Source organism: Panicum hallii, chromosome 1, assembly GCF_002211085.1.
Source record: "Panicum hallii strain FIL2 chromosome 1, PHallii_v3.1, whole genome shotgun sequence".
Lineage (NCBI taxonomy): Eukaryota > Viridiplantae > Streptophyta > Magnoliopsida > Poales > Poaceae > Panicum > Panicum hallii.
In genome coordinates this window covers 54,787,888-54,815,593 of record NC_038042.1, presented here as the reverse complement: position 1 = coordinate 54,815,593, position 27,706 = coordinate 54,787,888, and the positions used below count along the sequence as shown (strand labels likewise).

General features: G+C 45.5%; 3 protein-coding genes and 1 non-coding gene across 4 annotated transcripts; 1 reads left to right on the top strand and 3 right to left on the bottom strand.

Annotated features, from left to right (window-relative positions):
• Nucleotides 1-7: 7 nt before the first annotated feature.
• On the top strand, nt 8-9,713 carry LOC112878493 (DExH-box ATP-dependent RNA helicase DExH15 chloroplastic). The gene is made up of 16 exons (XM_025942832.1): nt 8-511; nt 1,535-1,710; nt 1,978-2,091; nt 2,796-2,904; nt 2,981-3,067; nt 3,327-3,445; nt 4,551-4,728; nt 4,870-5,469; nt 5,564-5,842; nt 5,929-6,135; nt 6,228-6,575; nt 7,174-7,410; nt 7,963-8,183; nt 8,871-8,970; nt 9,054-9,200; nt 9,358-9,713. The coding sequence occupies exons 1-16, from the start codon at nt 8-10 to the stop codon at nt 9,454-9,456; spliced, it is 3,525 nt and encodes a 1,174-aa protein (XP_025798617.1). The 3' UTR covers nt 9,457-9,713.
• LOC112878618 (formin-like protein 16) lies at nt 9,637-13,859 on the bottom strand. Its single transcript, XM_025942887.1, has 2 exons — nt 12,494-13,859; nt 9,637-11,230 (listed from the first exon to the last, which is right to left on the bottom strand). Exons 1-2 carry the CDS (start codon nt 13,831-13,833, stop codon nt 9,799-9,801), a joined length of 2,772 nt encoding a protein of 923 aa, XP_025798672.1. The 5' UTR covers nt 13,834-13,859; the 3' UTR covers nt 9,637-9,798.
• Nucleotides 13,860-18,996: 5,137 nt separating this feature from the next.
• LOC112898766 lies at nt 18,997-21,097 on the bottom strand. The gene is given in 5 exon segments (XM_025967056.1): nt 18,997-19,153; nt 19,964-20,193; nt 20,327-20,464; nt 20,466-20,855; nt 20,937-21,097. Coding segments are annotated over 5 exon segments (1,053 nt in total). The 5' UTR covers nt 21,075-21,097.
• Nucleotides 21,098-22,455: 1,358 nt separating this feature from the next.
• Nucleotides 22,456-22,573, bottom strand: LOC112879151. The gene has a single exon (XR_003225976.1). It is a non-coding gene; the product is annotated as a small nucleolar RNA snoR104 (small nucleolar RNA).
• Between the last annotated feature and the right edge of the window lie 5,133 nt (nt 22,574-27,706).

The following is a 27,706-nucleotide window of genomic DNA, read 5'->3' as shown; positions in this document are numbered from 1 at the left end:
TCCCGCCATGCACTGCCTCGCCCACCATTTCCTCCTCCCACTACCCACCGCCTCGCGCCACGCGCTCCCTCAAACCCAAACCCCACCCCTTCCTCTACTACTACTCACCTCCCGCGCCGTTCGGCTCCACCTCGCCTCGGCGCGCTCGCCGTCCCGCGCCGCCGCCTCCGTCTCCGACGACGACGAGGATGAGGAGGAGGTCTACGTGGACGACGACGACGACGACGAGATAAGCATCCGCGACGCGGACGACGAGGACTACGACGAGTACGAGGACGGGGATGAGGGCGATGAGGTGGCGGTGGACGAGGAGAGCGGCGGTGAGGACGAGGAAGAGGCGGAAGACGAGGACGGCGAGCGGGAGGATACCTCGGCGCGGAGGCGGGAGTCGGAGGAGTACAAGTCGCGGCGGGTGGCGAAACTGGTTGCCGAGGTGCGGGAGTTCGGGGACGACATCATCGACTACAATGAGCTCGCCGGGATCTACGACTTCCCCATCGACAAATTTCAGGTATCGTTTCGGTTTGCTAATGCTGCGAATGTGCCAGTCTTGGTTCTATTCATCGAACTATCGGTGTGTGTTGGTGATCTCTCAGACTCTCGGGGGTAGTAGTGGTGCTACTCCAATGCTGGGCTGGGAAAGTTAAATACAGTTTTGAATTGTTATGGAGGTCTGGAACATTCCTCACACGTGTAACTTACTAACTTTAAATAATAGGTACAGAAGTTCTTCAGTCATGTGTGCTGCCACTTTCTAATTGAAGCATTCAAATTTGAGTTCGGAAAACACATTTAAATTCTGGGTCTTGGTTAGATGGTAAGATTGTGTTTTATTTGGGTGTTCGGACCATGGCCGTCTCATTCATTGTAAACATTACAATCTCTATCACCTTTTTCGAGTGAAAAACTGTCACTACATTGACTGACTTCTGATGGCATTGTTTGGGACGAGCTACTCTTGGGATGTTTCCTATATTAGCTATGAAAGTAGGCAACAAAAGGTCTGTCATTCACTCATTCCTTGATAAAATTTACTAATGTCGAAAATTGAATTGGTTTAATGGTTTTCGAGTTAATTGGAACTGAAGCTGTGATTTGTGAATTCCAACTAAAGTCATTGGGCACTGGCATTGGAAGGATAATATATGCAATCCCATCCCCCTCTTTCTGCAATAAAATGTCTGGAAGGTGGATGCATTTTTAAGCTGCATGCATATCTAATCATTGAGGACTAATGCTTTCCATAATTATTGAGCATTATCCCAAGGTCCACAAGATATTATGGGCGCGTTTGGTTCCTCACCACAGTTTGCCATGCCTCATCTTAGGTGCCGCCATAAAAACAAGGCTACTGCTTGGTTGGTTACTAACCTGCGGCACGCCACAAATTTCTAAGCAGCTCGTAGTAGATTTTGACGCCACACTTGTGGCGCCTAAGGTTCGGCTGCCACTCCTGCGGCGTGGCGAGTTATGGCTGGCTACCAAGCAGCCCCTATATTTCGTTTTTCTTACCCTGTTTCCTATCTTCTTACAGCGCTTGGCGATACAAGCATTTTTAAGAGGTTCATCTGTTGTAGTTTCTGCACCTACAAGTAGTGGGAAGACATTAATAGCAGAAGCTGCAGCTGTCGCAACAGTTGCTAGAGGAAGGCGTCTCTTCTACACAACTCCATTAAAGGCCTTGTCAAATCAGAAGTTTCGTGATTTCCGGTAAAATGCTATTTCATTATTCTCCTGATTTTTGCATGTTTATGAATAAATCCGGCAAAAATAACTGATGTTCAACCTTCTAAACCTCTATTTTGTTATTTTTTTTTATTTTGAGGCAGATACTGAAATAAACACATGAAATTGTAACCCCCATAGCTTGATTGGAATAAAAAGCAAAAGAGTGAACAATATCTTGTGAAACAGAAACACCCCATCAGTTTATCTAGTAAATTCATTTTGACACATTTTTTTGTACAATTATTTCAGGAATACCTTTGGTGATCATAATGTTGGTCTTCTTACAGGAGATTCTGCTATCAACAAAGATGCTCAGATCCTAATTATGACGACAGAGATTTTGCGTAACATGCTGTACCAAAGGTATTTTATGAGTGATTTTCTAATAATTGGTATGGATTGCTACAAATATTCACTCTGCGTTATATTAAATATTGCAGAAGCATTCTATGAGGTGATCTGCTTACAGTAGATATAGATTTGACTTTATTTAAAACTCTTGCCAGTTTTTCTCAAATTGTACACGCCCACTTTATGATATACACGGTTTCTTTTCTAGATACTCTTAGGCCCCGTTTGGATCCTTGGAATTGAATTCCATTCTAATTATCATAATTTAGATATAAATTAATTAAGCTAATATAGTTGTATTTGTAATATATTTGTATATTATTGTTGGCCATATGGGAGAGATACTTATGCACTGCACTTCTGCTATAGGGAAGCGAATCGAAAAGTGTGCTATAAGTTGTACATTAGAAACATAACATGAGGATCTATAGAATCAATTTCCATCTTCCACCCCCATGAATTTAAGATAAGCTTATATATACATATATATATATATATACTTTGGAAAGTTGTGGAATGCCACATTCCAAGACAAATAGCCTACTCTATTAAGTAGATTCAAATTCCTCAAAATGAAGGGATCCAAACGGGGCCTTAGGGTAATTTCTTTGGGAGATTCATCTTTTGCAGGTTGGTAGTTCTAGGTTGTAAGTTCTAACTGATGTTGCCTCTCCTATCTCTGAGATAACTCTTGACATCCTCTGTTTGTACTGCAGTGTTGGCATGACAGCATCTGAAGGTAGATTATTTCAAGTTGATGTCATTGTTTTGGATGAAGTTCATTATTTGAGTGATATCTCACGTGGTACTGTTTGGGAAGAAACTGTATGTATTGTATTACTTGTATTAATCATTTGTGTTCATGTTATTCTTTTATTTAGCTACTTTCATCATATCTTAGGTCATATATTGTCCAAAGGAAGTCCAGCTTATATGCTTGTCAGCTACTGTTGCAAATCCTGATGAATTAGCAGGCTGGATAAGTCAGGTAATTGCATATTTCATGTTTGATTATTTGTGAGCTGTTTTCTTTACAGTGATGTTTATGCAACAATGTGTATATAAGTTAGGCACACCTTTGCGCAATCATGGGCCTAGGATTTTTAGAATAAACTAACTGCACAAACATATGCATGCACAAATGTTTTGTTTCCACACGTAATAGTTAACCTTTATTTGCTCAGCATTGCAAAACATTGTTCGATTTTCTGAAGTATGGAATCATTCTTATGTCTCTTTCTTTGTAGATTCATGGTAAGACAGAGCTAGTAACATCGAACAAACGCCCGGTTCCACTTACGTGGCACTTCTCAAAGAAATATGCCCTACAACTGCTTCTTGATGGAAAGGGGAAGAAAATGAATAGGTATCACACATGCTAGACTATTTTTAAAGATAAAGAATGCAGTTTCGGTGCCCATGAGTTCCTGAGTACCACTTGCAAAAATGCATTATTTGTAAAATACCCCAATTTTTTTTGTGAGACATGCAAATCTTTATTATCTATTTTTCCTTGTTATAAGAACCAAAAAAATCTTACTATTACTAATTGGAGGCTCCTTTTGAAGTCTCCACGTGAAGCCACCTAAGATCCTAGGTGGACATTCTAAAAAAATAGAGAAATTCTAGAAATTCTCACAAAAATCAGAAACATCCGGCCGTCAATGTGACAACTCTAATCATATCGTCATTGGATCTGTTATCTTTCCTAATAAATTACCCACCTCTCCCATTATGAAAATAGACTAAAGTAACCCCCTAAACATGTATTTAAATTACCCACCTCTGCCATTATAAAAATTCTAAAGTAACCCCAAATCTTCATGTAAATTACCCACCTATGCCATTATAAAAATAATGCAAATAATCCCTAAATTTGCATATAAATTATCCAATTATGTCGTTATTAAAAGTTAAAGTAACCTCTAATCTGAATCTAAATTATATATTTATAACAAAATTTTAAAGTGCATCAATATAAAATTTTAAATTACTATTTCTATAATTATTAATATATTGTTTATGTTATTGTTTATATAAAAATACTACCCACGATATGTTTCACCATGTATTCATGTACGATGGAAGAGATAAGAATACCAATTCACAAACAAATGATTCAATTAAATATATATCAAACACACATGGAGGTGTGATGCAAAATGAAATCTATTGCAACTAGATGATGATAAATATGTATTTTGGAGTATGTGTTAGAATGTTTAATAGATTAAAGAGGGCATGAGATAGATAATTATAATTATTAGTTATAAGCTTTATTTTTATAATAATTCTAATTAGCCCGTGCGGGAGCACGGGTTGATAGGCTAGTACTCACAATGCATATGAATTATATGAGATGCATTTCTTTTCCTTTCTTGTACTATACAATACAACAACTTTCTTAGTGAAATTCATATTTGAAAAGGGGGAACACTTTACAGCTGCCCTTTCTTATTCTACCCATGCAGGAAACTGCGGATGTCTAACTTTCAAAACTTAGCATCTCCAAAGAGTGAGTTCTATTATGTGAAAGGAAAGAGGCGACTTAGGACAAATAAAAATGAGCAAGGTAATAGAAGCCCTTTGGACATATCAAAACAGGTTCAGTTGTCAAAGCATGAACTCAGCAATATGCGCCGCTCCCAAGTATGGACTAAAATCCCCTTAAGCTTCAGTTACTTGCTCCTCACATGATAGATTTGAACTGCTATTTATTTTCTAGACGATGTGCAGCCCAACATGTGACATGCCTAACTGATGCCATTTTGTTGGTACCTTGCAATGCAGGTTCCACTAATACGCGACACTTTATCACAACTTTGGGAAAATGACATGCTTCCAGCTATTTGGTTTATTTTTAGTAGAAGAGGGTGTGATGCAGCTGTTGAGTATCTTGAGGATTGCAGATTGTTGCATGACACTGAGGCTAGTGAAGTTGAACTGGAACTCAGGAGATTCAAGATGCAATATCCTGATGCTGTCCGAGAAAGTGCTGTAAAAGGACTCTTGCGAGGAGTTGCTGCCCATCATGCTGGTTGCTTGCCACTGTGGAAATCATTCATTGAAGAATTATTTCAGCGTGGCCTTGTTAAAGTAGTTTTTGCAACGGAAACCCTTGCAGCAGGGATTAACATGCCTGCTAGGACGGCTGTGATTTCTTCTCTCAGCAAAAGAATAGATGCCGGGCGCCAGCTCTTAACCCCAAATGAACTATTCCAGATGGCAGGTCGTGCTGGAAGGAGAGGGATTGATACAGTTGGGCACGCTGTTCTTGTTCAGACTCCATATGAAGGACCTGAAGAGTGTTGTGACATTATATTTGCTGGACTTGAGCCACTTGTCTCACAATTCACTGCATCATATGGGATGGTTTTGAACCTCCTAGCTGTATGATTTTTTCCTTTCCTTTTTTGTATATATTTATGCATTTGTTCCTGCTTTCTCCAAATCTTTAACTAATGGGTTGGAATATGTTGTTCAGGGTTCAAAAGTTACTCATAATCAGAAAGAATCAGATGATCTTAAGGTCAAGCGCTCTGGAAGAACTTTAGAAGAAGCTCGAAAGCTAGTGGAGCAAAGCTTTGGGAATTATGTTGGGAGCAATGTAATGGTTGCTGCCAAAGAAGAGATTGAAAGAATACAGCAAGAAATACAATACCTCTCTTCAGAAATTACCGATGAATCTATTGACCGAAAATGCAGGGAAGATTTATCAGAGGAAGATTATGCCGACATTTCCCTTCTACAAAAGAGACTAAAGGTAATATTGGTTGTTTATTTGTTTTGATCTATCAAACTTAATGATATACTGATCCATCCAATGGTCTACACACCCCTGTTCCTCAGGAAGAGAAGCAGATCAGAAATGAGCTGAAAAAAAGGATGGAACTAGAGAGAATGGCTGCATGGAAAAATCGGCTGGAAGAATTTGAAAGTGGCCATCTTCCTTTCATGTGCCTGCAGTATAAGGACAAGGATTCAATTCAGCACACTATCCCTGCTGTATTTATTGGAAACCTCAAATCGTTTGCTGATCAAAAGATTGCGAACATGGTAAGTTACTATTCAAAAAACTTTGTAGGGCAACTCTTTTTAAACTTTGGTGTAGGCATTGCAGAAGGAGAACCTAAATATACTTACTGCAGGTGGAAGAAGAAGATTCACTTGGTACAGGCAAGCATAAAGTTGATAGTGGGGAACAACTTTATTGCCCATCTTACTACGTAGCTTTAAGTTCAGATAATTCATGGTATCTGTTCACAGAGAAATGGATAAAAACTGTTTACAAGACAGGTCTTCCTGCTGTCCCATCTATTGAAGGGGGCACGCTCCCTCGAGAAACCCTGAAGCAACTCCTTTTGCGTGAAGAGATGATGTGGGATAAACTTGCGAAATCAGAATATGGTTCTTTGTTAAGCATGGATGGTTCTCTAGACACATGGTCATGGAGTCTTAATGTTCCAGTGCTTAATAGCCTTCCGGAAGATGATGAGGTTAGCACTTACTCCTTGACTATTCTGGGAAATTGTTGCAGAGTGCTTGACTTAACATACACTGAGTTGATCCAATATGTTTATTTTCATCTTGTACCTTCTAGAAGAAACAATACGTAGTTTTCATGAAATTTCACCACGTTTAACTTCCTGTTATGTAAAAAGATTTCTGCGAAAGTCTTCCTTTTTCATCTTTCTTATTATAGGTTGGTTAGCAATAAATTGTAATGGTAGATCCTTAGATAGGAGCAGACGAGTAGTGTACCTTACCGTTGGCAGTCCTATATCTATTGGTAATATAAAAACCAATCAATAATGTCAAATAAGCCATGTTCTATTAGCCTCCAACTTATCAGTCCCCATTACGCAGTAGACATACTTAAATTAGTTCGGTAAGAATGATGTCCTGCTTCCACATGCCATTTGGTCATCTGCAGAATAATGGCAATTTTCTGTGAGAGCCTCATCTGGACTCAACCCTGTTTCCTCTGTATATGTTGGTTAATATTACTCAAATAATCATGTCTGAAGTTAGGAGGTCCTTTCGAATTTAGTAGCTTTTTTTAAACCTTAACTTCTTTTTGATTAACATTCACAGGTGGAACGATTCTCCCAAGAACATCAAGATGCAGTAGAATGCTACAAGCAACAGAGGAGGAAGGTTTCACATTTGAAGAAAACAATCAAGAGTACTAAGGGCTTCAAAGAATTCCAAAAGATTATTGACATGCGAAACTTTACAAAAGAAAAGATTGAGCGCTTGGAAGCTAGATCCAGACGCTTGACTCGACGGATAAAACAGATTGAACCAACTGGTTGGAAAGAATTTCTCCAGGTTACCATGCATCTTTTGTATATTCATAATTTTTTTCCATGTATCTCTTTGTTGACTCAGTGTAATTTTCATATTGTTTGATGTTGTATTAGTAGATACTGTAATGCTGATCAAATTGGCCCATTACCTTTTCCATGCATCAAGTTCCTTATCATATGTCTTGTCCTTTTTTTTTTCTCGAACGTGCAGGAGAACTGCGTACATTGTATCATATGTCTTGTCCTGATATTGTTGGTCAACTACATTTTAGGCATATGAGCTGCTGTTGCCAGTGAACGTGTCCCCCCAATCCCCTCCCACCCCCTTCAACCAATCATTCCCAATTTGAGCCCCATCCAATGGTGCCTTGCTCACTTACATCCTCGCAACAGAACTGGCACTTGATAATTCTGAAGATTTGATGGTTCCTACCATATCTCCATATACATAGGTCACTTAGGGTGTTCATGGTTTTAGATAACTAATATATGATTTTCATCTTGCTAGGTATATCCTTATGTTTGCCATCAATATGAATATTAATTTGTGGTTCTCTATATGAATATTTACCAGATTAGCAAAGTTATACAAGAGGCTAGAGCATTAGATATCAACACTCAGGTAATCTATCCTTTGGGTGAGACGGCAGCAGCTATACGAGGAGAAAACGAGCTCTGGCTTGCTATGGTTCTTAGGAACAAAGTCCTCTTGGATCTAAAGCCATCTCAATTGGCAGCAGTTTGTGGAAGTTTAGTGTCCGAAGGGATCAAACTTCGTCCTTGGAAAAATAGCAGGTAAAAAACTATTCAATGGTTTTTTTTTCTTTTGTTTATAACCTCCTATATATATTCTCTTGCTTACTCTCCTGTTATATATCATGTTGGTATCTACATACTTGAGTTCATATCCTTTTTATACCTGCTGGTTCAAATGTGCTTGCATTTAATAAAACAGATCAATGGTGCAGGTATCTGTCCCACGAGGTGTTCTAAAAATGTGGACCAGCACATTGTCTGTCATATATGCTTTCCACTGTAACAATTGAAATACTTCACTAACAAAGATACTGGCAGCTCAACCATGCTGTTTTACTAATTGGACATGTCTATTCAAAGTTGCCATACACCACCAAGCCCCATTAAGTAGTGATTTACGCCTGCCCTAAAAAAAAGTAGTGATATACATTGTGCCCACTGTCAACGTCTTTACAAGCTTTTGTTTGCAAATCTATTCCTCATGACAAGATACGGAAAGATTTAGAACAATTTCCAAAGCACGACTTGCCATATGAGAAATTTGATGTCAAAGAATTACAGATATCCTACAGGCTGTGGCCTTGGCGTGTTTTTTCCTCTGTTGAAATGAGAATTCCTGTAGGCTCTAGTGCATTTTTAGCTGTATATGGTTGAATTCATTTTTTTGGCAAAAACTCCTTTTGGTCTCTTTCTAATGATGTCCTGCTAACTCATGACTGTTTGTAGTTATGTATACGAACCTTCTTCTGTTGTCACTGGTGTTATAAGCTATTTAGAAGAGCAGAGAAACTCGCTCATCGATCTCCAGGAGAAGCATAATGTTAAGGTCTGGCATATCATGTCCCTATTTTCCAGTGTTGTTCAACCAATTGTTGTCCTTGTCTCATTTGTTTGTTCCTTTGAATATAGATACCCTGCGAAATAGATGCCCAGTTTGCTGGGATGGTTGAAGCCTGGGCTTCAGGGTTGACCTGGAGGGAGATAATGATGGACTCTGCAATGGATGACGGAGATTTAGCCCGTCTGCTCAGGCGCACAATCGACTTACTAGCTCAGGTATATTATGAGTGCAGATCCTTTTATAGGGTAAAACAAGCATGCAGATTCAGTATACCTGATGTTTGATATGGACTTACAGTACCTCTTTTTTTGGGCACAAGACTCTAATGATAAGCATTTCCATTAACAATATGTCTTTTGCTTTATCTTCCAGATTCCGAAATTGCCAGACATTGATCCAGTTCTCCAAAAGAACGCACAAATTGCTTGCAGCGTCATGGACCGAGTACCCATTAGCGAGCTTGCCGGTTGAAGGCCAGAAGCACGTAAGTACTACAATTGCAGAGTTCGCTTCTCTGCCCGCTTATTCTACATTTGTTATAGGTAGGAAATTCTTTGTTGTACAATGGCAAGTTATTACCTGATATTAACAAAGATATCATTTTTCCAAGCGATTGATATCTTCACATCAAATTTTGTACAAATTTCTAAGTAGAATTCTATTTACTCCTCTCGATATGGATCTTGTATAAAGAAATGGACAAAATAACCAATGAAAACTTTGCTTTATGTACAGTCTGCAGCTAACCTATACCTCCACAACAACCAATTCAAAACAATGCAAACAATCATCATTTACACTTTCCCATCCATTCTATTCCTCGTCGCTACTTGAATCAGAATCTGCACTATCCTTCATGAAGTGCGCTGGCAGGTTTGGAAATCTTGGCATGACCCTCTTCCTTTTGCTGTCCGCCTCTTCCGGTGTTTTCTGAGCTGGTTCTGATTTAGCATCGGTTGCTTCCTTTGTCACCGCTGCTGCTGCCGTCGACACCGCCGCGGGCACAGCAGCTGTAGTTGGTTGTGATGTCGTTGGTGGTGGTTTCTTCTGCTGCTGCAATTTCCTCTTGATGTCCACACATGCCTGATCAACCATACCCAAGAAGTCCCTCACTACAATGAACAGTTGAAGCGGATGCGCGTTCCTGTCCTTGGTGGCGCCTGCATGGTAGTACTCTGTTGTCTTCTGGACCAGCTCAAGCACTCTCTCTTGCTCTCCTCTCAGTGTCTTCAGCTCCTGTTCTGCAGCCTTCACAAATCCTCGCAACCCTCTTGCAAATCCATCATCGGTGCAGGTCTCCAGAAGCTTCTTGATGTCTGTGAGTCGGCTGCCTAAAATTGAGCACTCGCTGACAACCGCATCATAGTCCACCAATGCCGCCCTCTTCACGTTGGCAAACTCTGTACTGAGACCTCCAACAATTGGAAGCCCCAGGTTCATGTATTCATTTTGCCTCTCCTCCCTTGATGGCCCCTGGCCTGCTGCTGAACTGCCGCCCTCGTGGCCAGACCTGGCGAGGCTGCCAGAGCGGCGGAGACTGTAGTTGCGGTTGATGGCAAGCCGCTTTCCCTCAGAGCGAACAACCTCCTCAATGACGAAGTGCAACAACGTGGTGCTCCCATCAGTGCTCTTCACGTCAGAGAGCTTGCGGAGCGCGGTAAGGTTGAAGGCCTGCGCGTTGCCACGTGCTGTTCCAGCATTCATCCTGTTTCCTGCCTTGAGCACAGCCTCGAGCAGCTTAAAGAACAGACCCTTTGTCCTCAGCTCCTGGCTTGCCAATTCCAAGGTCCGAAGCGAGTGCTTGAGCTGCGCAACCTCAGCGCCATAGTTCACCTTGAAAAGCAGTGCATTGACACGAGCAAATGGGTTGGGCACGTCAAGGAGGAGGCGCAGAAGGAAGAACTCAGCTGGGGCAAGCCTCTCGGGATTCCCAGAGAACTTCAGAATGGTGGATTCTTCTTCCTTGGAGATGTTGAGCCGAGATAGCTTCTCCAGGACCTCAGTGCTGAGTTCTGTGTGCCCATCGCGGAGGGCGTCGATGATTTCATCCCGCCCCACAGTGAGGGACCTCAGGATGATGGAAATATTATGCGATTTGCGGGGCTCGAGCAGGAATATTTGTTCCGGTGTGTTTGAGCGCCCAAGGCCGGCCGAGGATTCAGCGGAGTCCTTGGAATCTGCAGATTTCGGCTTGCGGTTTGCAGCTGCAGTGCCGAACAGAGCCTCGATGATGCCTTCATCCAAGCTGAAAACACACCAGAATTAACACCGTTAGAAACTTGAAATGGCCTCAATCCATCACAAGGGAATGTTGGGAAAAGCATGAGTTTTCTGAGCACTAGATAATACTAGCAAATCCATGTGAAATTGCTCGTGTTAACATTGCAGTAACTAATAGCGACACCAGGTAGATTCTCCAACCATGCAAAGGGATGTGGTATTGTGGCGAGTGGCGACAAGCTGACAGAGACAACTCGGTGCCCATCTTGACCGAGTTCAAGCCAAGGTGGAGCGGGACACGCGTTCACACACTCACTCTAACTGGGGCACATCCCTTGTAAGTTCGTCGAAGCAATGATTCCAACAACAAAGTTCATGGGACTAGGGGAGCATATAGCGAACCAATGTCCAACCACGGACCATGATTTGGACTACAAAGTCTTGATCATAAAATTAAATTTGTACCTAAAAGACACATCACAGAAGTCGAGAATAGTACTGCTAAATTATGCAATAGTTGATTCTGTCAACTAAAAAAATCATACTTGTTCAACGAAAAGCATGAAACACCAACTCGTATACTCGTTCCACGAAATCCCCTATACCAATTCTACTACTCATTTCTTAATGAGCAAGGTCATGTTCGACAGAGAACGCGCTTTATATAAAAAGCAAATCTCGCCACCTGTCTTTGTCGTAGCTCGTATGTAAAGTACTCCAGATACGTACGCGCACAAAAAGGCACCAGAGAGCCTGGATTTGGGCATCCGATCGAGGATGCTGCGACGTCAGTCCACCGAAAAAGCGACATCCAGGGTTTGCGATCCCACATAGGAATGTGCAGTGCTTCCTACTGAAATGCTAGCGAAAAGGCCTTTCACTATTTTACTCTTTACCTGTGTCTTTGCATATTCTGGGACTATTCTTCTTCATGCATCTCTGATGGGTCTGTGGCTTCTCTACTCTATTGAATCAAACATTAACAGAGCTAAATGCTGCTTACGAAATTCAGTCTACGCGTTTCCAAAATTCGCAGTGCCTAATTGATTCGCATGGTACCCACACCTGAACTCTAAAAGTTCAGGTCCCTGACTTCACTGTGCGTACTTGGTACTCCATTCGACCATTCCTATGCGCCTCATTACTGTGATCCTCCTGATCTCAGTGAAATTAATGTCGTACTAGCACGTTCATGAAGCACCGAATTCTGATGCCTATTTCGATCGTATAGTGCCAGTACTACAGCAATGGAAATGAGAAGCGGTGTTAAAATTCAGGAGGGACTTACTTGAACGAGCCGGCGGTGATCTTGTCCCACACCATGGAGTGGTCGGTGGCCTGCACATTGACCTTGTCCCAATGCAGCGGCTTCAGCTTCGCCTGCTGCTCCCCGGCCCCGGAGGGCATGCCCGGCGCTGTCGGCGGCCTCGAGGAGGACGCTGATGCGCCTCCCTTGGGAGGTGGCGGAGGCGGTCCTCCTCTCTTTCCTCCTGGCGGCGGCGGGGGTGGCGGGGATGGGCCTTTGGGCGGTGGTGGGGGAGGCGGGCCGCCCTTCGGAGGTGGCGGCGGTGGGCCACCCTTGGGCGGTGGGGGTGGAGGTGGAGATGGGCCTCTGGGCGGTGGTGGCGGGGGTGGCGACGCGGCTGCTGGTTTTGGCGGTGGTGGTGGAGGCGACGCGGCTGAGGCAGCAGCGATAGATGGAGCAGGTGGTGGGCTTGCTCTTCCAGGCGGCGGCGGCAGTCCCGGCGATGCGCTTGGTGGGCCGGCGGGGGCTGGCGGTGGAGATGGGCGGGACACGGAGCTGACGGCGACCGCCTGGGCCGGCGGCGGACCCGGCGGCGGACGCGCGTACGACCCGGCGGCGGCCACGGAGAAGGATGAGCTGGAGCCAGCGCTAGGCGGGCGCAGCGACTCGTCGAACACGTCGGACGCGGAGTCCAGGGAGCCCACCGGGATGAGCGGCTCCTGATCTATCTTGTTCCTCCTCGACCGCCGCGGCGGGGAAGGCGGCGACGACGTCTGCTGGGGCTCGGGCCACATCTCCACCCGCTGCTGCTGCTGCCTGGGAGGCGGCGGCTGCGGCGGCCGCCAGCTCTTCCTGCCCCTGCCATCCCCGTCCTTCTCGAACTCCCTCCAGTATATCGCGTCGAGCCCGTTCTCGTCCACCATGCCGAAGCCGCCCCCTCCCCCGCCCCGCGGCAGCCGCCTCGGCTCCCTCTCCGGGCGCTTCCCCGCGAAGGCACCCTCCTGCCGCCCGTCGGGGTACCCATTCCCGCCCGCGGGCGTCAGCTCCTTCTTCCTCCCGTGGCGGAGGAAGAGGAAGAAGGCGACCCCCGAGACCGCGAAGCTGCTCAGCGCCGTGCTCACCACCGCCACCGCGATGTCGCTGCGCTTGACGGACGACGACGGCGGCGGCGGCGGCGACGACCCCGGGGTGGAGGGAGGGGCGGTGGTGGGGGACGCGGACGGGGGTACGATCGCCGGCGGCGGGGTGGCGAAGGCCGGCGTGCGGACGGAGGGGAAGGTCGTCAGGATGTTCCGCTGCGGCTGCGCGGCGGCCGGCGGGGCGAGGGCGGCGGCGGTGGCGAGGAGGAGGAGGTGGAGGAGGAGGAGCGGGCGCGGAGCCATCGCCGTGATGAGGTGGAGGTGGTGGGGGGGGGGATTGGAAATTTGACGGGGGGCGGGATGTGAGAACGAGGTGGGCGTGATTGACTTGCTGCTGCCGCGGGCTACGTTATTGTTGGGTTGCGTGCGGTGTGTGTTGACTTGGTCGGGTTCGGGGGGGTGGGGTGGGGGTTTTGTGTTTGTTTTTTTTACCCGGTCCGGCCGAGCCGGCAGCCCGGCACGAGGCGAGGGCGAGGCAAGTTCGCGGGTGGGTCGGCGAGGAAAGCCGAAGCGAAGACGCGTCGCGGGCTCGCGGCCGTGGTCCCTGGCAGTGGCGGAGGAGGGAATGAACTGTTGGGGGCGGAGGCCAGGCGGAAGGAGCCAAGGCGGAAACCACGCGGCCGGGCGCCGCCGCCGCGCGTCCGCGTCGCTGCCGTGCCGTTGCATGCGGTCCGCCGGGCCGCTCTGTGTTGGCTGCTGGGACGCGGGGTTGACACGGCGGGTTTTGGCCTTTTGGGTCCCATCCCACCCCATCCGGGGCGTCGGTTTCAGATCGAGTGGTCAAGAAAGGGGATTCGTAATTCCGGAATTTGGACGGAAAATCCGGGAAGCCATGGTACTGCTTCCGGCGGGCACGGGGGTGAAAGGCTCCGATCTGTACAGCGACAGCCGACACCACTCATCAAGCGCGGCGCTTTCTTCTCACTTCTCAAAAGTTGCTGGGATGATTAATAAAAAAAAAGTTGCTTTTCATTGCTGATGAGTGATGAGTGAGTGCTGCCTGCAGCAATTCCATTTCCTGATGAACTGAACTGATCAACTGCCAGTGGATTTGGTTCGGGCGCACATGGCCGGCGGGGCGGGCGCCCTTCCCCAACCCCAACCCGCGTCGTTGGATTCGGCCGCCAGCACCAATGAGCTGGTGCTCGATCACCTGCCGGGAGCGCTCGCCGCGTCCAAAACGCCACGGCGGCTGCTGCCTGTCTGCTCTGGTGCATGCTGCCACCAGCGTTAATTTCCCATTCCACTCCGGCTACCGGAGTTGGGAGGACCGTCGACGCAGGCAGAGGTCAGTGGATTAGGATCGTCACGCGGCCGGGGAGCTGGCTGTCGCTCGCGTTCAGTAGGAGTGACCCTACTTCTGAATGAGTCGTGCACTCAGCCATCCGTTATTGCAAGCCTCGGTTCTCTGTAGTAGTTGCAGGTTACCATTTGAAGCAATTTTCGCATCCACATTCCCACACATGTCGCTTTTGGGCACACAACTATGGTCCTGTTTGGTTTCGCTTACCTGAGAATCGCTTATCTGATAATCAAGATTTTCTGATAATTCTCTGAAGATTCTGCTGTCTGAAGAATCTGGGATGTTTGGCAATCCTGATTATTTCTACTGGATTGTCTGTTCTGACTGTAAAATGACCTATGTGCCCCTGAGTCCTGTAATAGCTCATTTTGATTGGATTTCTCTACCATTTTTAATTCTAAGCATATTATTAGTACCAGAATTTTGTTATAGTATAATTATAGTCATAAAATATATAATAATGATAAAATAAACTAATAAATAATAGTTATGATGAATATAGATTAATAAATAATACAATTTTACAATGATATTCAAGACATCGTAGAGGCAGCAATAGCGTCACGAAAGGCACCCATATCAATATCATCTCCTGGAGCACTAGCATCGATCATGGTAGGTTGGCTGCCACCGGTAGCATTATCTTGCACATCGAAGTTAAAATCTGGATCTTCATTGGTATTTTCTCTAACAAAATTATGAAGAGCCATACATGCGACTATAATTTTTGCTTGTTTGGTAATAGAATAGCTAGGCAAGTGCAACAAGATACGCCACTTCATCTTCAACACTCCAAATGAACGTTCAATCACATTTCTAAGTGATGAATGTGCTTGATTGAACATTTCTTTTTGTCCCACTGGTTGGTGATGTTGCCATTCCGAAACATGATACCTTTGTCCCCTATAAGGTGCAAGATACCTTTTTCTATTAGGATATCCGGAGTCTACAAGATAATACTTTCCATTGGGAGGCTTTGGGAATTGGTTCTGGTATGTGAGTAAAGTATCCAAAAATACACGACGCCCTTCAAGCTCTTTTACCTAATATATGTTTCAAAGGCTGTCAGGTACAAGTGAAAGACAATAACCAAGAAACAAAAGAAGAGTTTTTGCCTCATCAATTATATACCTTTTCTTGCAAGTTTTTGCAAAGTTGCTCTTTCCCTTTAGCTTTGGTCTCCAAATTATGTAAGTTTTCTTGTAGCTTTCTCAAAGAATCATCCTTAAATCTGCCTTCTTGCTCAGCTCTTTCATGCTAACATTCATTCAGCAGGAAAAATATAAATTATCAGTGTCAAAAGGCATAGAAAAAAATTAATCATTGGGCTAAGTGGGAAAAAATAAACAGAGGAAATGGTTAGACTTCAATCATGGGAAATGGTTTTCCTTGAGCAAGCAGACCATCTTACCTAGAGAATCTTGGGCGCGGGCGGCGGCGGCCGCGCGCGGGCCGCGGGCAGCGGCGCACCGGGGTGGGCGCGCGCAGGGGAGGCGGCGCACTGGGGCGGCGGTGCGGGGGCCCGGGGCGCGGGGCGGCGGTGGCGCGTGGGGGCGCGGGGGCGGTAGCGGGGCGCGGGGACGGCGGCAGCGAGAGGGGGCGGGGCCGCAGCGACGCGCGGGGGCGGCAGTGGGGAGCGGGGGCGGCGGCGGCGCAAGGGGTGGCGGCGGCGCAAGGGGCGTGAAGAAAATGCAGTCGCTTTCCTGCGAATCGAGGGGAAGGACGCCGACCAGAAAAATCGGTCGCTAGTTGTATTTTGGATTGTCGGAGAAGCGACGGTGGAAAAAATCAAGCTTCCGTTGGAAGTGTTTGGCGGGATTCTCGCAGTTTTCCACCGAGAATCCGATTTTAATCGGAACGAAACAGGCACTATACCAAATTGCTCTTGGTACTCATCAGGCTAGTCTCGAGTACTAGGCACATCAATTAGGTGACACATGACATTTTTCTTATTGAACTGACAGTAAATCGTTGAGGACAGGAAGAAAAGCTATGTTAACGTGGAGATACACCCTAGCATGAGATCGAACCATTGGAAAACGCACGGTAGTATTGTGGTGTAGGAGTATGATGTGTTAATTGGGTAGCTTTGGAGAGAAAGTGACTCAATATGATGGATTGGAAACATCGTTACCAGTTCAATTGTGGTCCTGATCTTCTCCCATTCTTTCACATAAGAAGATGATAATTTTTTAAATTGTATTTTAGATAATGTAGGGACATCCTTCTAGTTCTGTACGAAGCTCATCATGTTTCATTAGAGTTGACCTGAATAAGAAAGAATTTCTTTTTATTTATTTATTTTTTTCGTCAAGGCATTTCTGGCGCCCATTTTCTCTTCCTTGCTTAATTTACTTTGCGAAATGAAAAACATAATTCAAGTATTTGTCTACCTGTCGGTCGTTGTACCAACAATAAGTTTGCTGAATGCATTTGCTATGACGAGTATTTAGTAATATTCATCACATGCTTCTCCGGAAACTATGTTCACTAATAATCCCACCGAATCACCCATCATATTATCAGCCGGGTTCAATTTAACTTTTTTTGTCAAACAAAAATCAAATGGAAGTTTGAAATTACGCATTTTCGTTGCCACTAGGACGTGCCTTGACTAGATTTTGTCCTTTCTAATTTATCATGCCATGTGGATGCTCATTCATGGGAAAGGCCACCGTTCCTCCGATAGTGACAGAAAACCGAACCAAATAGACCTGGCTACCTGAGCACTCGAGAAAAAAAACCCGAATAAATGAATAAGTGGGGAAAAACACTCGTACAACAACAGAGCCGCGTTCGTGGTGCACACGGTAGCTCTTCTTTTTTTTTAGATAAAGGATTATACACGGTAGCTCTAACCTTCCATCTGCCCGGGTGTCCTGCGGAAGCAATTTTCCCAAGCACTTTGTTGACCTGGACAGAGTGCGAGAAACATTCTCATGCATACGCTCCAACGTGGTCGTGGCCAAATGCCCAAATGGTGTCTGCTTGCCAACATTAGCCAGCAGAGTCCGTTTGACCCTGGCCCTTCTTTTTTCGATGCTTTCTTTTGCCGTTGGAAGTTAGGCCAATACTAGTCTTTAACAATTAGGGTGATTTGTGAGTGCCGGCATCGACCGCTGGGCTGGGCTTCGGTCACATGCTTGCAATACAAATGTGAGAGTCCTACTAGGCAAAAGAGACTTTGACATTTTTATGGGAAGCCTTTATTTAGTTTCCACCGCCAAAGTGCAGAGCAGTTAGACCATGGAATTTCTGACATCCATTTCGCGAAATTTCGAAATTGGGTATCAATTTTCGAAATTTCTTGGGAATTTCTATTAGCAAAGTACCAGTACCAGGTAGTCTGAAAGCACGTTCAGTGCTTTCCTGCCTTGGGGAACCGCGTGTGGAATAGCCGTAGCGACCAATCATGGGGACTTTCCTTCTCGAAGCTCATGTTTCAGTCTTCAGATGCGGCCAGTGGAAGCAGAAATCTGTGCTGGTCATCGCGTGGGCTTATTTCTATTAGCCGTAGTTAAGTTGCTGGATCAGCAATTTAGGAGCCCAGATCAGAACGGGCCCAAGTCCTGCGCTGAAGGGAACATTTCACTTTACTGCATTTGGGCCAGGGCCAGAAATAAATGGGCCATATTATCATGCAGCATTGATGTGCGTGGTTGCAGTGCAGTCTTGCAGATGCGACGGCGCTCTTCTGCTTCGTACTCCATTATTAAGGGCGTGTTTGGCACAACTGAAATTTATTCTGAAGCCAGCTGGTGGCTAGCTGGTTTGAGAAGCAGCTTGTTAAAGAAGCAGCTGGTCACAGAAGTTAACTGTTTGGCTGACTGCTTATTGAATGGGCTGAAATCCTGTATGAAGTGAGGAATGACTGAAATACCCTTGCTGTTTGCTGAATACATGTATTTCTTATGTATAGATATATATTTATTTATTTTTATAACAGAATAACAATAGAATTATTAAGAACATAAATATATCAAACAATTAATCATAAATTACTGTTAAATAAGATAATGATAACTTAATTATAAATTAGATAATATAATTATAAATTAGATAATAGAGTGTCATTACATCATTTTTTTGCGCAAATTACATTATCAATATCCTCCGGCCAATGCTTGCGCAATAGCATCTCGTACATCTCCCATATCTTGCTCATCATCAACATTACTAGTACTAGTTCCCGCATCCCCATCAACATATGTCTCATCAGATGCAAGTGTATCAAAGTCATTATCACTCAAATTGCTATCTCTAATAAAGTTGTGCAACGCCATACAAGCAATTATAATCTTTGATTGCTTCTCCATTGAGTAGCTCGGCATTTTTAAAAGAATGCGCCATTTCATTTTGAGCACCCCAAATGAACGCTCAATAATATTTCTAAGCGATGAGTGAGTATGGTTGAACAACTCCTTCAACCCAATTGGTTGGCCAGCATTTTGAAATTCTGTGATGTGGTACCTTTGACCTTTATAAGGTGCTAGATAGCCCTTTCTATTTGGATAACCTGAGTCAACAAGATAGTACTTCCCGTCGGGAGGATGTGGAAAATTATTTTTGTATTTATTGAACACAGTGTCCCTCCATATGCGAGTATCATGAGCGGACCCAGGCCATCCCACTACCACAAATGTGAACCTCATGTCAAAATCACAAATAGCCATAACATTCTGACTGCAATATCCATGTCGATTCATATGCACTGCCTGCTCAGATGGTGGAACAATGACTTCAATATGTGTTCCATCTATTGCACCTATGCAATTTCTGAAATGAGGCCAGGATCTATGCTCTCGGATTTTTGGATGCACCACAGCAAAGGTCTCATCTACGGGTTTGATAGTTTTGGCAGCCAAAAGATTCACAGCTTCTAAGACATCATTGAACCTACTACTCACAGTTTCTAAATAATGTGTAAAAATATGCTTTGCTTGCCGAACTGATTGAGGTGCACCGCACATCCATAAGAACATACCAAGTGCTTCAATCGAGCACATCTCATCCGAGGATGTCAAACCATAATTGTTAACTAATTCCTCATGCAAGTTATAGAACACTAACCTTCCCATTCTAAACATGGTATAGCAGCTCTCTTCATTTCTAAGTTGCCTCTGAATAAATTGATAACCTGATTCTTCTGGCACTTTTCGTGGCTTCTTTTCTGAAGAAGATATCCCAGAATCAAGCATTGCATAAGCTGCTATTGCTGCTGCTTCATACATCCAACCACTTGATTCACTTGAATTACTTGCCATTTCAGAATCATTAGACTCACTTGAAGTAAAAGCCATCTGTACAGATAACTAAAAACCGTGTGTCAATAGATTCGAAATTCAAAACTGGTTCAGCATACAACACACTAAATTAAAACATACAACACACTAAATTAATTTAGGTACAATACAAATGATAATTTGAAAATACAATACAGTAGTAATCTCTAGCGTTTCTTCCTCTCTTCCCAAGTCCTCTTAAGCCATCCAAGCTTCCCTTCAGGGGTTTTAAGAGTGACAAACACATCTCTAAATTCCTTTTTGATCAGGAGTTGGGTGGCATAAAAATATTCATCACTTCCTTCACATGCCCCAGCTTCAATGACTGATTGCAACATTTCTGCTATCTCTTGCCTAACATGATCAGTGGGTGCAGAAATTGCAGAGCTTGAACTAGCTTTCTCCACAAATGAGTCCACAAAACGCTTGAACTGCACATCTCTAAAATTTTTCTTTGGCTTCTTTGGAGATTTATAAGCAGCACCTCTTTTTGCAGGTTGTTTTTCAGCAGAACTTGGATGCACCTCTTGGACATCCTCACTACCATTATCTGCTGACCCCTCTCTTGCACCTGGAGCCACAGCATTTGCATTGGTGCAGGACGCACCACTAAACATGATTTCAACATCTTCTTCATTTTCCAAAGGGGCAAATCTAATTTTTTTGCACAACGGCATGGCCTGAAACACAAAAACTCTACAAGTTTATATTTATTATACAACAACATAAAGAGATACACAACAAAATCAAACACAACGTACCTCAATTTTTTCTTCCCACCATTCATTACTGGCCGCAATTGTACCGGTCTTTGGGTCTCTTCCCAGTCCAGACGCACTAAGAAGTAGTGTCTTCCATGTGGTAAAATCAGCTTTCAATGCATCCCATCGGTTTTTCATTTGAACACGGGTGTAATTCCTACCCGTCCGTTGATTGAATTGGTTAATAAGGTTGGCGTAACCTTTGTTGTTCAAACAACCTTATGGTCTGTTATTTGCCAAGACTTGTTCCACACATATCTCATTAAAAATTTTTGCGGCATTTGAATCCCATTGTGCATTGGGTTTCCTAGTCTTTGTTATTGGCAAATTCTCCATCTATGCATTCATCAAATTCAACAAAGAAATTCACTCTCAAGTTCGCGAAACAAAAAAATTGATTGAGATTAGGATCAATATGGTGCGTATCCATGGGTTGTCATTTAATTATGTTCGCTAGGAGGTAATAACACAAAGCGTCAATCACTGGAGTTCACGGAATAAAGACCTTTTGTAACACTATTGAATGCCATTCATGTTTTGCCAATCAACAAATAAAAGAGGGAAACTGATGTCTTGTCAATCAACAAATAAAGTGAACAAATAAAGTTAAAAGGAAATATTTAAAACTTACATTGCCGCAGCAGTGGGAGCTGGACCAGCTGTTGCAGTTGGGGCAGGTGCGCTAACGGGCACACTGTTTCAGCAGACACCAGAACAATGTTAAAAGGATGTTATAAGGTGGTCGAGGAAAAATGAGCAAATAACATACAATTGTATCTTGTGAATTATAAATGATAAATCCAGGTTGCATACAAATATATGGCATAGCATGAATGGACCACCAATATCTAATGGTTCTTGTAACTGCAGGGAAAGCATGTGATATTATACATCATACATCACATTTAGGATAGGAAACTTCAAATGCGCACATAAGTAGTTTACTATGTAGTATTAAGGCTACTGCCTTGCTAGATTTCTATCATGTAATTACACTGACACCACATGTTACATCACAGAGTGATAATATGATTGCCTTATCTTCCAAAAGCCATTCCAGTGTCTTCAAAAAAATTTGATGGGCCCAAATTTGGCTTTCTCATCCTATAGCTGCTAATCAACCAATCAGGCCTTAACATAAATTATTTGAACAAGGTAACATACTTCAGAGTCTGAGCTTCTTAAGAACTAATGACTCAGGTGAACAAATACTAGACATCATCGACATAGACGGAGTTATAACTGAACAATCATCTTAGGATGGCAAGCTAAATCCATTCTATGTGGTTGCTGACAGCAGAGTGGTTGTCTTGTCAATTGTCATTTAAGCCTTAGTACATGATATCACATAACAATAAATTTACTTCAGGAAGATTGATCTGAGTAGGCATCTTACTTTTGAACTAGAAATCAAAGAACATGAAAAAGACCGCAATCAAATAAGCAAGGGTTTTTTTACAAAAGAAAACAATAACAGAAGCAGCACCTGATCCACTTAAGATGGTTGCTAACAGAGGATATGGCTGTCTTGTCATTTGAGACTTCCAGAACTCGTTTTCAATACCACAAGCAGGAAATGACAAATTTACTTTACGAAGATTGTATCGGGTAGGCATCTTTTCTTTTGAATGCTACCTTTCTTTTCTTCCATTGCACAAACAGAAATCGACATGGATTCAATTGCTAATTGCTACGTTATAGATGGATTACCACATAATGTGACATCAATTGTTTACAGTAGTGCAAGCATAATAATTTTATATATAACACTCGATCATTTCTGCTCAGTTCAAACAAAGAAAACGGATGAACAACAAAAATTTCTGATGCATAAACAACTAAGAACACATATTAGCACTTAACATCTAATATGTTTGCATGGTAAAACAACAAACTTGTTAGTCAATCTGCTTTTACAGAATGCAGACATCTGATAATATATCCGATACAAAAGAACCTCTTAGCTGAAGCTAAAGCGCATTTCACTGCATTTGTGTATGCAAAGTCCAGGAATTGATACTGTTCCAGACTGAAATGGAAACTGTTTCCCCGACGAGATAGGTGCAGCAGTTTGTTCCATTTCTATCTCAGCCATGGCACCGCACTACCACTACCACTGAGGCAGAGTAGCTGCATATGTAAGTCAAAGCTCGGGAAATACAAGCAGTCAAGCAGAGCATCAAGTTGGATAAACTAGATATGGGACAGGCAATTGGGGTGTAGAGAGGACGGAGGAGACAGCAGCCGGCGACAAGAGAGCAGAGGACAGTAGCAGCTTGGGCGAGAAATTCTTACCGCGGCGGGGGGGCGGCGCTGGGCGGCGCCGCAGGGGCCAGCGCTGGGGCGTCGCGCGGGCCGGCGCTGGGCCGTCGCGGGGGCCGGCGCGGGGGCCGGCGGGGGGCGGCGCCGCGGGGGCCGGCGCGGGGGCGTCGCGCGGGGGCCGGCGGGGGGCGTCGCGCGGGGGCCGGCGGGGGGCGGCGCTGGGTGGCGCTGGGCGGCGCCGCGGGGGCCGGTGCTGGGGCGTCGCGCGGGGGGCGGCGCGGGGCGGCGCCGGCCGGCGCGTGGGGCGGCGCAGGGGGTGGCACGGGAGGATTGGGGATCGGGGAAGAGACGGGTGGAGGATAAGCGCGATAAGCTGCTCGGGTCCGGCTGCGGGAGGAAGCGCGGATAGAAGGGCCGTCCACAAGCGCTGCTCGCGGAAGCTGGGCGGAAGCGGACCGTTTGGCTACCCCACAGCTTAAAATTGTGCAGAAGCTGCCCTACAAGCGGCGCCAAACAGGCCCTAGACACAAGGTAAAGACTGCTTGTTCGATTACCCCACACGGCCACACGCACGCACTCCTCAGCAGCTCGTTGGGTTGGCTTTCCTAGGACAATCCGGCTGGTACCTTCCTTTCTGGCATTTTTTTCCAAGCATTTTGTTGACCTGGACGGAGTGTGAGAAGTTGGAGCAAATTCTCGTATATTTCAACACGGTGCTTGTTCTCCAACACTGCCGTCAGTCCTCGCTACGTTAACCAGCAACCTTTTGACCTTGACCCTGTCATTTTTTTTCGATTTTTCCTTTCGCCTTTGCAAATTAGGTCAACACTCTAGTCATTAATAATTGGAGTGCTTTGCGAGCGAGACCGTGATCACGATTTAGTCAATACTCCCTCCGTTCACTATATTTATTCATAGCAGATCGTGCCCACACTACTAATCTCAAAAAAAAAAGTTGAAATGATTATCTGTATCCCAATCACATATCGCTATGAAAGTTCTCACCGCAGCAAGTCCAGGCCTCCAGCCCAATTCCTCTGTGGCCTAACTGGGCCACAGTTCTGTTTGAAGTAACGTTTGATCTGCTGGCTATGGGCCGGATGAAGAAGAAAATGGGCCATTTTGCTCACGGGGGCGGTAGGATGGAAGGCAGAAAAGAGAATGGAGACCACTAGATAGAGCTGTAAAACGCATACAGCTTTTGTCCAAATGACCAAACAAATCATGTGCTAACGAAGCCCCCCGCTGATGGCCCTCCCATGCTGATCCCTTTCGCATTTCTGCCCATGCTGGCTGTGCTTTTGGCCGTGCAGGCAAAGAAGGCCCTTTTCTTTTCGACAACGACGCCTGTGCACGCAGCTGGTCTCGGATCTGCTGCTCTCTCATGTTCTCGAGGGATGCTCGCTAGCTTCCTTTCCATCTGGGTCTCACCCTCCAAGCCTCGACCCTTTCTGATCCATTGTGCCTAGCGTGGTGCCTATCTCTGAAACTATTCCCCGGATTGTTTGGGTTTAGTGTGTTGTGCAGGAGCAGGACCAGCCTTGGAACGCGAGGCTTGCATCTGTGTCTGTTCCACAAGCTTAGGACACAAGCAAAGGGTGCCCCGGCCTCCACCCCAAGTAGATGCCTTGGAGTAGACTACTTCACTAGACTCTATACTTTGCCCGGCCTCTGCCATTTACTCGTTGTCTTCTGTGTGATCTCACCTGCAGGATTTTCGGCAGCATGATGCTGATGCAGCAGCAGCGATGAACCGGCACCGATTGTTTCACATTTCAATACCCTCTTGGGGGAACTGAATTTTCTTGAATGTTATGTAATTTTTCTTTCCTTGCCAATGCTGATGACAAGGAAATGCTGATGAACTAGGCAATTTGGACAGTATCTCTCTCACGTCGAGTTTTCGCAAGAGAGTGAGGTGTCACTGGCACCAGCCGCTACTACCTCACCAAATCCTTCCTTGCTGTGTCATGGAAGACTGACGACAAGTTTCCTGCACTCCCAGACTCCTTTGGAGCAGGCCTGTTGGTGCGCACCGAATGCGAGCAGAGGACGGCCGGCAGCCGGCGGCTGTGCTGTACTACTCACTAACCCGGGCCTGTGATATCCCTTTCGTCCCAGGGAGTAAGCTTACCTGCACGCATTTAGGTGACCCACCGCGCTGTCAGATTCCTGTTCGATCGTTGCTTAACAAATCAGCTCACAGACAAAAGCACAAGTGACGAGCTGAAATCATTGCGAGATATTCCAAGGTTTTCACACTCGGATTGTCGGACGCATAGCCCCACCATCCGTTGTTCTTGCGCTACTTAATCGTTACATTGACAACGAACGGGAAGAAGTCGTTGGGAGCTGTTGGAAGCAAGAACGCACGATGCTTTAACCATATTTTTGACGAAAATGCTTTAACCATATTGCATTCCCTGTAGGAATTTCCCCCCAATTTACGCGGAATTTAGAGAACAGAGGGTAGATTAGCCTCCTACCATCCCGAGGAACGTGGCATAGGAACCGAGATTTAAATCCCAACCAGTCCGTCCTTCACTCTACTGGAGACATGACTTGCGGGATTTGAACTCTGATTGCCAACCTCGCATCCACGCGGGCTGACCAACCGAGCTAAGCTCCGCTCCAATTTACGCGGAATTCAAACTATTTATTTGAAAATTCATCAAAAATCTCGACGTTCGGCAATAAGCTTTGTATTCGGCAAGGAGGACTGAACGAGCCAAAGTCTTGGTCAGCAGGACCCGACGTCAATGTCGCCAATGCTTGCCGTCACGGTGTTCTCGCTTGACGTCGATCTCGGCATTAGCATTAGAATAACGACGAGAGGGGCTTCGGTGGCCACGGCTGCGCGATCGATGCCTCGCGGTGGTTGGTTTTTAGGTGCCTGATGATCGAGTTTGTTATGCTGGCCCCTATCATTACTTACTCCCGAGTGCTGCCCTCCACTTTTGATCGAACAGAAAAGTTCAAGCTACTTGTCCGATTGTCCCCCTATAGTTTGGCGCCATTTGCTGCTGCCATCCATCTCCCTCTCCGTGAACGATGATCGATCATCTCCTAACGAAACCCTGGCGCAGCCTAAACACTTTTCCGTTCGTCACAAATGCTACGCTCCAAGCGACCACCGAATGCCATCTCCCATTGGTCCGTTCCTAACAATGGCCAACACATCACGCCGTCAATCTGAAAGAACTCGCACCGGCTGATCACATCACCGTCTCCGAAGCTTCCAACGTGTTCGGTGTTGTGCCCTCGCCGGCCGGCCGACACAGCGGCGGCGGCACCAACCGGACCTGCCAATAATGGTGGCGGGAAGCCGGTAGCTTCCAGGAGGGAGGGTGGCCTGCCTCGCCTCGCCTGATGATGTGCATGAACCACGGCGATCTTCTCAGGATCGCAGGCCGATGTCGTTGGGCCGTGCCCATCATTGGCGTGGCGTGGCGCTGGCGCTGGCCGCCGGCCTAAAAGAACTCGTGCGCTTGTCCGGGCGGGAGGGCGTACGGGCATGAAGCATGTGAAAGGAATTGAATACGATCGATGGCGTAGGGTGGTTAATGACCGGCAGTGGGTGTGGGTGGATGGAGTTCATCGCACCCACACAACTTCACAAATCACAAGAGGTGATGGATACACAGAGCGAGAGGGGGGGGGGGGGGGGGAGGGGCCATATGTGAAAGGGAAAGGGAGGAATGCAGTGGCCAAGGAGGAATACAGGCAATCATTAGGTGCACTTGCCTCGCGTTTCCATCTCTCCAGCTGGTCACCGCCGGCGTCCAGCCTGGGCGGCTGTGCGTAGTGTAGTAGCCAACCGATGTGGGGAACAGATACCGTGCTCCAGAGCCGTCCGATCAGGGCCCGGCGGTCTCAGTTTGTCCCTGCACATTATCGGCTCATGGCACTAGTAGGAGAGCGATTTGTTTTGTTTTTTTCAGAATCCTACTAGATATCACAGTTTATTGTTCTGTAGTCTGTACTGAAAGCAAGATGTTCAGTCCAGCTGCAAAAGTCTACAGCTAGTCAGGAAGTTATCATCAGAGATGCCATTGCACATGGAAGATGCCTATTCAGCAGTAAGCTGCTGCATTTTCAGCCTTCACCAATCAACACAGAACATATTTGCGATGCTGCTACAATTTCAGAAAACGGCCTTCGGAGTTGTGAAATGATGTTTTATGTCAGGTTTCAAATGGGCAGGGTATCCTTTCTTTTTTTTCGAAAAACTGGTTTCCTTTCCTACTGCATGCACTCCTGATATCTGCTTTCAAAGATTCGGAGGCCCGTGACCGATAATTTAAAGAGAGGTTATCTGTCTCACTGGTTTTGTGGAGATTTAGGTGGCGTTAGTTGGGGGATTACAAGTGGTATTAACACTGTATTATGAGTCTGTTGAGAAGTCCCCGTCTTACGCCTCCACTTTCTGATATAAAAAAGTTCATCCTAACTAACCAAAATATAGTTGCTGTTTTCCTCCATTCTTTGCAGCTCTCTAGGTGCACATC

What these genes read in the sequence shown, in the direction of transcription:
- LOC112878618 (XM_025942887.1), bottom strand. Translation starts at nt 13,833, where the DNA reads ATGGCTCCGCGCCCGCTCCTCCTCCTCCACCTCCTCCTCCTCGCCACC. An exon ending in ATCACCGCCGGCTCGTTCAA is followed by an intron (nt 11,231 to 12,493) that starts GTAAGTCCCTCC and finishes GTGTGTTTTCAG; the next exon opens with CTTGGATGAAGGCATCATCG.
- LOC112878493 (XM_025942832.1), top strand. Translation starts at nt 8, where the DNA reads ATGCACTGCCTCGCCCACCATTTCCTCCTCCCACTACCCACCGCCTCG. An exon ending in TTCTACAAAAGAGACTAAAG is followed by an intron (nt 5,843 to 5,928) that starts GTAATATTGGTT and finishes CCTGTTCCTCAG; the next exon opens with GAAGAGAAGCAGATCAGAAA. An exon ending in GCCTTCCGGAAGATGATGAG is followed by an intron (nt 6,576 to 7,173) that starts GTTAGCACTTAC and finishes TAACATTCACAG; the next exon opens with GTGGAACGATTCTCCCAAGA.